Consider the following 11,122-nt stretch of genomic DNA (forward strand, 5'->3'; position numbering starts at 1 on the left):
CTGTCAGATTTTTGATCACCATGCAATATCATCTGAATAGTGGTTTCATTTATCAGCATGACAAAGATCCCAAACAGTCTCCCAGCGCAGTAAAAGTATACCTGGATAGAAAAGTGGAAAAAAATGCACACAACGGTATATGTGTGTGTTGGACTCCCCGGAGCGTGGAGTCTAGGAGCCAGGTTCAAGTTCCAAAAATGCATTAGAGCGAATGCATTTTTGGAACTTTAGCTTTGGTGATATCACTCAGGCCTGGGCATTAATTCACTTCAAAATATGAAGCATGTACCCAATATGTTGTGTTTAAGGTACTGTCTTGTCTTTCCGTTTGGTTTGGCTTCTGTGGGTTGTGCTCCTGGCTTTCCACTCACCTGTCTTATGTTTAAGGGTATGAAGATATCTGCACTCCTGTTGACTGACAGCAACAACAATAACTGAAGATTGGCAGGAGGAAGCAAAGAGTTTGGAGGAGTCAGAGGAGAAGCAGAGCTGGTGGACCGAACGAAGCTCTTTAGGCAGTTTGGACACCTGGAGAGATGAAGACACAGAGATCATCATGCTCTTTGTTATATTTGGTCAAAGGCATAAATTTACTCTATTAAAGCACCTGTAATTATTTGAGCAGCTTTATATGTAAAAACTTTTGTTGGATGGTAAATCGATACATCCAGTGAACCTACGGTTTACCTGAACACCCCGGTAGCTTCTTAAGGGGTGTAAATGTTAGTTTTAGCCACTCTGTGGTGCATTGAGAGGAGAGCTGTGTTAACTGTGCACTGTTTGCACTCACAGTTCTTGACAAGAGGGACATCCCACACAGTACTTAGACAAGTCAGACACTGGAATGGCACTCAGTCAGTTTTCAAAATAAAAAGATTCTGTGCAACGTGAGTGTCAAACTTTAAAAAGACAAAAGAAAACAAAAAACAAAAACTCCTGCTATGATTTAAAGTTGTGTTATTTAAGTGCAATGTCACGGGCATGCTCCTGCTGCTGAGCACTAAGGTACCCACCTTGTTAATGCTGATGGTCTTGTTATACTGTATTCTGTAGAGACGAACACTGGAAACAGTGGAATATGCCAACCAGCCTCCACATGCAGACAAAGCACTACAGCAGATGTGATCCTCTCCCTGCAGGAAGCGACACACAAAGTACGGATACGTCAAGCAGACTAGTGCCTAAAACGAAATCTTCAAGAGTCATTGTTCTTGTTCACTCTGACTGAAAGGAAACAAAGGCCACACTAAAACACTAGGGGCATAATTTCCCTGCAATTAAATTAAATGTATTTTATTAGAAGATACAATGTAATTATATTTACCTAGAAATACTTAAAGCTGGTCGCATTAGAATTAGAAGGTCCAAAGTCTGCTTTTTTATTTTTTATTTTATTTATTTATTTATGTATTTATTTAACACACTATAAAGACATAATAATACAATTGCAGTGCATCCACAATTTTGTTGCACATGTGCAATGACAATAAAGGACTTTTCTATTCTAAGGAGCAAAGAATGTTTTACTGGACTCTTACTAAGTTCCACTACAGGGCAGTTTCATGTTTTCCTCAGACACCCCACCCTCAGGAAGCCAACTCTTAACTGCCAATGAGAAAATTAACTGGGAACAACTCTGATGGCCAATTGTAAAAAAGTAAGTCACAATAAAAGTAAGTTCCAAGACGGTGTTTCATCTAGTAGTCTCATCTAAATGTTTACTTCTGACCAGCACTCAAAGCCCCAATAAAGACGCTATAAACTTGAGCTTCAGTGAAAACAAGACTGTTTTTCACTTTTGCACACTTAACTATAAATGTGCACAAGGTGTGCAATCATGCTGTAGCAGTTTTAGCAATTGTCCTATAAAGTTATTTTTGAGTCACAGAATGTACACAAAAAACATTTCTCACACAAATAAGGGCGTTAAACACACAAACAAGACAGATTATATATTTTAGTGTTTATGTCAACTAAACACTGATAAGCTACCAGATTTCATGATTGTAGAGAATTGTTTTTTTCCCTGTAAATTTTCTAAAAATGTGGCATTCCTTTTGAACAGAGAAGCCCTGAAGTCACAGCTTGAAAGTGGGCTGCCATCTTTTAGAGCGTTGCAGCAAACCAAATGTTGCTCTGAATGAAACTACGGATACATTGAAAATATTAACACATACCTTCCTCTTCAGCTCGATCAGCTTCTCTGGTTTCCTCTTCACAGGTAGACGGTCACCAGGTTTTCCTGTGTGCACATAATGGAAATCTTACACTTCTAGCTTTTCCACCAGTACCTACTCGGCTCGGCACAACTAGATTAAACTCTACTCAGTTTCTGCCACATTTATTACAACTGAGCACCACGGAGTGCATGTGGGGTTGTTACAGCAGCACAGCCAAAAGTCCTGTGACATCGTTTATATGCGACACAAATACAGCACAGAGATGGAGGTCGTCAAGGCCATGGTACACCTGCTGTTATCATTATTATTATTATTATTATTTACTCATCAAGGATTCTGATTACTGGACTGTAATTCATGCAAAGCTGCTGTAGTATTCAAGAATAAACTGTGGAACTGGAAATAATCATTCGCTTTATTTGTCCCTTCATGGGCAATTTTTATTGTTAGCAAGTCTTCTATACAGTGAAGGTGCTGAGTGCACAATTAGCATGACGAACAAAGCTAAAGCAGACACAGTAAGGGGATTATTCTCAATAGCAGTAGAATTTTTTTTGTTTCACTGTTGATTACGTAGATCAAAGAGCTCCTTAAGTTTTAGTTAAATGTTTCTCTATGCAAGTGTGTGTGTGTGTGTGTTGCTCACCATGTCCTTCACTTTCTCCAAGTTTCCACAGCTCTAAGCGATCAGGGAACTGGAAGAGAAGGAGTCCAGCTTTCTTTGCACAGCCAACCAGGCTCCTCTACAAGAAGACAGAAAAAAAAGGTCACCGCACCTTGTAATAGGAACAGTCACGGACAACATTGGTTTTAATAAATGGTATGACACATTATTAAAGTGCTTTAAAATAATTTGTTAACAGGCTAATCCATGAAATACAGATAGAATAACAGGTTAGTTCAATTTTAAAGACTCCACTTTAGCTGAGTTGACTTGTTGGAGGTTTTCTTCTACTCACATGTGGGAACGCTATTTTGCGCAGTGCTGACTCTTGAGTGTTCTTCTCCACCTTATCCAGCAATGGGCGCACCACCAACTGGGTGTCCATACCTGAAGGAAGATATCAAAACACCATCTTTTTCAACTTTACATCTAAACTTTAAATCCCTGGGTTGTTTCTGTAGCCACTTTGATTTAATGCACTGATTTGTATCATCACAAATGGTTTTTCCTTTTGTCACCATAACCTTTTACAAACACACATCATGAGACCAGCATGACTGAATTTGAATGTAAAACTAAAGGCAGCAACAGCAACTTGACTTTTAAAAGACAGGCCCTCTCTATACCCAGCTCTATTATCCATCTGGACACCACCATAACCACAAACAGACCACTAATAGGGACATGACATTGTGTTCAATGTGACTTCTATACAAGCTGACTTCTTTGTGCAACCAGGGTTGTTGCCTTTACTGGCCATTAGAATAAGCACAGGTTTGAAGCACTTGGCTTTAGCTTCACTTTTCTGGCCCAGAAGCTAGCCATCCTTTATATTCCACATTTTCCAGCCTTCCTTTCTCACGTATACCAAACAACAGAAAATAGTCTGGTTCAGATGCTTCTGGACAAGTGGAAATACTCACTGTTACTTAGATGAGGTAGCTGCCTTGAGAGGATGCACTGGAGGCAGCACTGATGATGCCCTCTTTGTAGAGGTAAATGCACAGTTACCTACACTTTGCACATCAGGCAATCTGACATCAAAGACTTGGTAGGTTAAAAATTAGTTAACGCATCAGCACATAGTGTTGAATACTTGCATTCCTACATTCATCTCTAGATCAGTGATTGCCAGAGTGAGCTGGGGGCCTCTGGTGGCCACAAAGATACTGCAGATGGGCTGCAGAAATAATAGAAATTCAGCTTGAAATTACTCTGTGTACAGCTACATATTTATATAAATGTATTTATTTATTTATATAAAAAGCTAAATAAAACAGGTAATTTGAGGTGGTTAGTTTGTGATATTATTCATTATGTTGACCTGAATTTACTGCTTTTGTATTTAGGTTTGTGTCTAAGTGGCAGGTGAGTCACACTTTGTCCTTAACACTTTGCATATGACTGGGTAACATTCACAAGGACACAATTCTCTCTGATCTTTTGATTAGAGTGAAGATTTAAGCTTGGGTGGGCTCTATGGGAGTTTCTTGTTTTTAAGTAGGCCACAGCACTCTTGAATTTGGGAATGGGTGCTCTACAGAGCAGGTCACAGGAAACTTCAAGGCTGAAATACTTGGCTAAAAAACAAAAAAGACATGTTAAAATATGCTGCAAATACTAACTTCTATGTTTGCTTGAGATGAGGAGGATGACATTTTATTAAGACGCTTTGTCCCTTTCCTTCTCATTCATTTATTGGTGAGCCCTTCTCCGATGATTAAACGGTATGAACCTTCATGCTAGCACGCATTTAAATGTCTCTATGGCACGCGAACACCTCTGACTTCTGTCCCTGTGCCTTTGGTGTACTACATACGAGGCCACGTGATTACTCCTATGTATTTTTAAAGGATAAATTTATGTGAATGCATCACTTTGTTTGAAAATTTAATTACACATTCATCTCTGTAAATTTGAGCATAATATCCCTTCTTCCTATTAAATGACCTAAAAATTACAGACCGTACCTTTAATCTGATAAAGCAGATCGACTCCTTTAGTAGATCAAAAACTAGTTTTCAGTTACAGCTTCACCTATAAAACTCATCTATCACTACCAGCCATCATGTCAATGGCAACATTAAAAGAACATCTTTACTGACAGAATCATGGACTCGTCACCTGTACAAACTTTGAAATATCAAAAATAACTGATTACATATAGAAACTACCAAAAGCAGATTTAACACTTACCTCCAGAAACCACTGCGGTGTCTGTGTGAGCAAGTGCGCGGACATCATGGGAGTGGTTTCGAAAGGTCCTGGTTCGGACCCACTCTTTATCATGCTGGTCCAGAGTTGAGGAGATGAACTGGAACTGGATGACAGTGCCCTCGGATGTTCCAGCTATGACACTGCTCTCATCCTGTGAAGCATTTATAATCAGTGACTCCACAGGTGTGTGGACCCATAGCTAGCTGCAGCAGTGAGTGTGTGTATCATCTCACCTTCGAAACAGACAGAACCAGAACATCCCACTTGGTGACCAGGTAAGTTCTAACCAGAGTTCCTGTGAGTCCGTTCCAGATCTGGACCTTTCCTGCAGAATCCCCACTGATGATGGTGTGGTCGGACAGATAACCAACACTCCAAACAACCACTTCTTTATTCTTGGATGCTCCCATAGCCCTGTCCACCAGCAGTCTGCGTGTAGCCTGCCCTGCGGTCACAAACACAAATCACATCAGTAAAGAACACACAGACATCTCTTCTCATACTCCATTTCAGTTTTAATTGATTGTGCAAAGCAGTTCAAGGAGAAAATACCTGTCTCTGCATCATAGATTGTGATCATGTCAGTCATTCCAGCAGCAATCTGTGCACTCGATGGATGCCAGCACAAAGATATGATGCGTCCTAAAGAGGTCAGATACAACTGAATCAGGCGGGTTCACAAACACAAATATTTGTTTAAGATACAGTTTTGTCATCCAGTGGTTATTAACACAAATTACGTTATCTTCACATGAGTATAGGTGCCGTATCTGTCTCTTCAGAGTGCGGACTCCAAGTTGGAGTCAGAAAAAACTCGATGCACCATTTGTGGTACAAATTTGTATTATGCAAAAGCACGGCCCGACACCATTTTAAGTTCAGTTGATCTGTCTTCAATACAACACACAGACGATTCGGACGCTAGCAGCTGTAGTAATATTAGCTGTTCTGTTGTTCACTGTCTAACGTTTGTAGCCATTTTAAACACAGGAATTTACACTCTTTAAAGAAAAGACCCGTGAACTAGTTTGTCCTCTTACCTTTATGTCTGTTGAGGTTTCTTTGAAACTGAATCCTCTCCTCCAATATTGCAAATATCTTTACAGTCCCGTCCTCACAACCAACCTGACCCAGAAAACATTTCTTGTGATTAATGTATCAACGAGACTTACTGATGAGTCCGACACAGGAAATATCTGAAGTGTAAAATAACATCCAGAAGGTCTACACTCACGGCCAGCTGTGTTCCCTGGCTGTTGCTACTGATGGTCCAGATTGGTCCTCCATATGCATCTACAGTATACTGGGGCCTCAGGTTCTCCAGGTCATACTCTGTGATCTCTCCATTCAAACCAGCACTGAACAGTCGATGGCCCACCCAACACAGAGCCTCAATAGCTCGGCCATCCTGTCCTGGGATCACCTGAGAAAATTAAAACCAGTGTGGATGTTAGGTCCAGGTTTCTTTATTTGTACCTGTCCTGTAGGCACATTTGGTCTGCAGCTGTGAGTCATTTACCTTCCCTCTGCCATTACAGAAACAACAGACACAACACAAAAGCAAAGTACAAAATACCCAAAACAAAAATGAATAATAATTTATTAGCATCATATTATTACCTTCAAGACCACTTTTACAAAACTCCATTATGTAGTTGAGGGGTTTGGTAAAATGTAGAAAAGTGTAAACCCCTGAGCCTTGGCACCTGACACACCTCTCACTCACAGCAGTGATCATCATGCCTGCAGCCACTTTTCATCGGCCTTTAGCAATAAAAAAAAAATTAACAAAAAATTTGCACAGTAACCAGAAGCCTTGGTCTTGAACACCCACCCATCATCCACACTTCAAACGGTGAGGTGGATGTGTCTCTTTGTGCAGTTCGAGTGTCTGGCTAGGCTCTTGGACATGGTTACTGGGGGTGAGGGGGTTCCTATGCCTGTCACTCTCCACTTGTCGTGGGAGCTTCCTGACATTCTCTCTCACACACACTCATACACAAACACACACAAACACACACAGCAGAACTGTATGTTTGTTTGTGTGTCTCCTGTTTTTTGTTTTTTTGTTTTTTGTTAAGGTGCTATGTAGGGATGGGTACCGGTGTGGCACCGGTTCTGACATGAACGGTAGTAACCAGACCGAAAAGCAGCGCACATTTCGGTGCTTTTTTTTTTCCTGAGCCAATTCTAGCCAATCATTTTACGTTTCCGAGGATAGTAGGCGGGGCCAGGTACGTACGTTCTTTTAGAGCAGAGCTACAGATTAAAAATGCCCAAGGCGAAGCGATCAAAAGTCTGGCTGTACTTCACAGCAAAAGATGCAAACTCAGCAGCCTGCAACAAGTGCTTTAAGCTGATACTGTCATACTGTCAAAGGAGGTAACACCTCGAATCTGATGAAACACCTGGCGACGCATAGCGGGTTTTTTTTTAAAGCCGAGAAATGCGCCGTGTTTGATAGCTTGCTGCGAGACCTCACACCGTGCACATCTACTGCGGGTGTGGCAACATCCCCCCAAAACCCGAAGAGTAGAGTCCTGGCCCCTAGCCCTGTCAGCGTAGCAGAAATGATGACGGATGATGATGGCAGCAGCAGCCGTTCTCCTCTGCGTGAGTAGCTTCATGTTGTTCGTGTGTAATTAACGTTGAGTAGGCTAACCACATTATTACATTAATGCATGTAAGGTGAACTAGCAAACACCGTCGTAGTTACATGCGGCTGTCTTCTTGTTTGATGGCAGATACTCCCTTCACCCTGGCCAAAAAGGCTAAAATGACCAAAGAAAAAGTGGAAAACAGTTAAACATGAGAGGTTTTTGGACAAAGTTTGTGTTTTTCCATTGTTTAAGCACTGCTTCCAGCCAAGAGTGATACCACATATCCCCTATAGCTGCAGAAAAGGCTAACATTGTTATCTTTTTACAAAAAAACAGCTGAACATGAGAGGTTTTGTGACCAATTTTGTGTTCTCCATTCTTTAAGCACCGGTTTGAGCACCGTTTAAGCACCGGCACCGTTTCAAAAGTACCGGTTTGGCACCGGTATCGGATAAAACCTAAACTATACCCATCCCTAGTGCTATGTGCGTTTTTAACCTATTTGTTACAGATGCAGGAGTTGGAGACTCAGTGTGTCTGTTGGCTTCATCCTTGACTCCTTCAATAATGAGGGAAATTACTGCACAAAAAATAACACCATGGTCCAAGAGTGTGACAAAAAGTGATACAGAGCAGTGAAGGGTTCCCTACAATTAATCTTCCACGCATATTCTAGCCATTACCAAAACTACACTATACTGCTGAAGTATTCACTTATCTGCCTTCACACGCATTTGAACTTGAGGGACATCTCATTCTTAATCCATAGGGTTCAATATGATGTCAGCCCACCCTTTGCAGCTATGACAGCAACATCCTTCCTGGGAAGGCTTTCCACAGTTTAGGAGTGTGTTTACAAAAATCTTTCATCATTCTTCCATAAACACATTTATAAGGTCAGACACTAATGTTAGATGAGGAGGCTGGGCTCAGTCTCCGCTCCAATTCATCCCAAAGATGTTCTGTTGGGTTGACATTAGGACTCTGTGCAGGTCAGTCAAGTTCTTCCACACCAAACTCGCAATTCACGTCTTTATGAGTTTTGTTTTGTGCAGTCATGTTGGAACAGGAAGAGACCATCCCCAAACTGTTCCTACAAAGTTGGGAACATGAAATTGCCCAAAATGTGTCAGTATGCTGAAGGGTTTAGGGTTTCTTTCACTGGAACTATGGGACCAAGCCCAACTCCTGAAAAACAACCCCACACCACCAAACGTAACACTTGGCACAATACAATCATACAAGTACTATTCTCCTAGTAACCTCCAAACCCAGACTCATCGATTGGATTGCTAGATGGAAAAACGATCCATATGATCTGGAGGCCATATGAAGTTTAGAGGTCTGTAACAAATGAATCTGCAGAAAGTTAGAAACTTCTGCAGACTATGCACCTCAGCAACTCGGTGATTTTACATATCGTACCATTTTGTGGCTGAGTTCCTGTTTACAGTACTACTAACAGTGGACTGTGGAATAGTTAGTAGAGAGGTAATTTCACAACTGGGCTTGTTGCACAGGTGGCATCTTATCACAGTACAATGCTGGAGTTCACTGAGCTTTTGAAATTGACCCATTCTTTCACAAATGTTTGTAGAAGCAGTCTGCATACCTAGCTGCTTGATTTTATATACCTGTAGCCATAGAAGCGATTCGAACACCTGAGTTTAATGATTTGGATGTGTGCAGTGATGTCATCCATCTAATGCCATTACCTTTTCTTGGAAGAAATTGTCATTGAAGTTGAAGATTTCTACTGCGCCATCAGCCCGGGCCACAGCCAGCCGCTCAGTTTGACTGTTGAATGCCATGGTCCGGATAGCACTTGGCATGTAGTCGAAGAAGCGGACTCGGTGTACTTTAAACTCGCCCATTATTGACTAGAAAAAAGAAAAAAGGTAGTCTAATTTCAGTGACAGCTGGGCAAAAGAAGCAAAACAATACTTATAAAACAACCTTATTTTGCATTTTGACTACAAAGTTCATTGAAGGTTTGTCTTAGTAAGAAATTTACACAACAATTTATACAATTTCAAAAAGCCCAATATGATTGTTTGAAAACACTTACTGCTGATCTGAAAATGTACCTAGAATGCATAAAGACGTTTCTTACAATTTGCAGTTTTATCATTTAAAACGCTTAGTCATTTTCAACAAGCAGTCACCTCTGCCTGCCAGTATATATCACACAGTTTGACAAGATTAAGACCTTGTATCAAAACAATAAAATGAAAAGTTCGCCATCTCCAGTTCATAAAATACACAGAAATGAGCAGTCTTTTCACTGTAATGGAGATAAAAAAAAATATCATCCAAAAATTCAGGAAAACAACAGATTAGATACAAATGCTAAAATTATTTGTACATGATAAAGTGAAACGACTATTTGATGCCTTAAAGCCCAGTCAAAATTCTGGCTCCCACAGATTGGCTATGCCCCCTTGTGGCACATCTCAATTCATGTGTATAAAGCTTTCCATCACCATAGATGAGACAAAACAGCTGCCAAAGGATGTCAGATGAGCTCTGATGAGCTACTAGACCATCAGAAAGGAGCTTGGTGCGAGGGTGACAACTTCTGGTGCATCGGGATCTTGCTATGTGGAGTTGTTTACAATACATCTGCTCCCTACACCATCTTGCTGCGGACCCTAACTCAGGGAATGTTGAATGCCCAGTCCAGATACCTCGAACTCCCGAGTTAGCGCGTTCGAGAAAAAGCGAGGAAAAACAGGATTTTGCATCAACACCACATATGAGTGGACGGAGTGAGGCCTAGGGTCTTTTCCTGGGGACTTCAGAGTTTGTATGGAGAGTGTACGGCGTCCATCTCTGTGTCTCCATGTTGGGTGAGTGTTTATATATGCGTGCATGAGGGTGGGAATGCATGTTTGTGTCTCTGTGTGCTTGTTTGTCTGTGTGTCTTAGACTCCCCCTTTCTCTTAGAACATCTCAGCCCCCCAGGTGTGGGGAGCCTAAGATGTTCTACTTTGTTCATTACAACGGGCTGACATGTGGATAAACATAACCAGTTAATGTGAACTGTAACACCGGTCTGCCACCTGAGGTACATAATGAGTAAACGAGTTTAAAATCTCTCACACGCTGCGCGGAATATATTTATCAACCAAATATCATTAAATTCACACATCTAGGTTAAAAAAAAAAAAGATAAGTGTTCGCTCTGTGTGTTAATATAAGAAGCACGAACTACGGCAACCTATTCGTTGGCAAAGTGTAACACCTTACAGCTCATTAAAAACACGTCGTGTAATTCAGTTGCATTCATTATTAATTTAAAACATAAGTTACCAACTGTGCCTCTTCGCTGTCGCCAAACTATCTTGAACACCAACCGAGACACGCCAGGACCCACGTTGTTACCCTTTGAACCGGTAGTGGATTCATGGACATACGTCATCACGTCGATAGTACGGACAACGTCTTGGATAAAATGTAGT

At 41.1% G+C, this 11,122-nt stretch overlaps 1 protein-coding gene across 1 annotated transcript in view; it reads right to left on the minus strand.

Annotated features, from left to right (window-relative positions):
• Positions 1 to 11,085, minus strand: part of utp4 (UTP4 small subunit processome component) — a 15,080-nt gene extending 3,995 nt beyond the window's left edge. Inside the window, exons 1-12 of the mRNA XM_039615101.1 lie at positions 10,974 to 11,085; positions 9,377 to 9,541; positions 6,296 to 6,484; positions 6,102 to 6,186; positions 5,614 to 5,703; positions 5,295 to 5,506; positions 5,041 to 5,212; positions 3,140 to 3,231; positions 2,827 to 2,923; positions 2,178 to 2,242; positions 1,014 to 1,133; positions 372 to 528 (exon numbers count right to left, since the gene is read on the minus strand). Of these exons, the coding sequence (XP_039471035.1) occupies positions 372 to 528; positions 1,014 to 1,133; positions 2,178 to 2,242; positions 2,827 to 2,923; positions 3,140 to 3,231; positions 5,041 to 5,212; positions 5,295 to 5,506; positions 5,614 to 5,703; positions 6,102 to 6,186; positions 6,296 to 6,484; positions 9,377 to 9,535 (1,438 nt within the window). The 5' untranslated portion in view covers positions 9,536 to 9,541; positions 10,974 to 11,085. The remainder of the gene's footprint in view (positions 1 to 371; positions 529 to 1,013; positions 1,134 to 2,177; positions 2,243 to 2,826; positions 2,924 to 3,139; positions 3,232 to 5,040; positions 5,213 to 5,294; positions 5,507 to 5,613; positions 5,704 to 6,101; positions 6,187 to 6,295; positions 6,485 to 9,376; positions 9,542 to 10,973) is intronic.
• Between the last annotated feature and the right edge of the window lie 37 nt (positions 11,086 to 11,122).

This window comes from Oreochromis aureus, linkage group 7 (genome assembly GCF_013358895.1).
Source record: "Oreochromis aureus strain Israel breed Guangdong linkage group 7, ZZ_aureus, whole genome shotgun sequence".
NCBI classification, from domain to species: domain Eukaryota; kingdom Metazoa; phylum Chordata; class Actinopteri; order Cichliformes; family Cichlidae; genus Oreochromis; species Oreochromis aureus.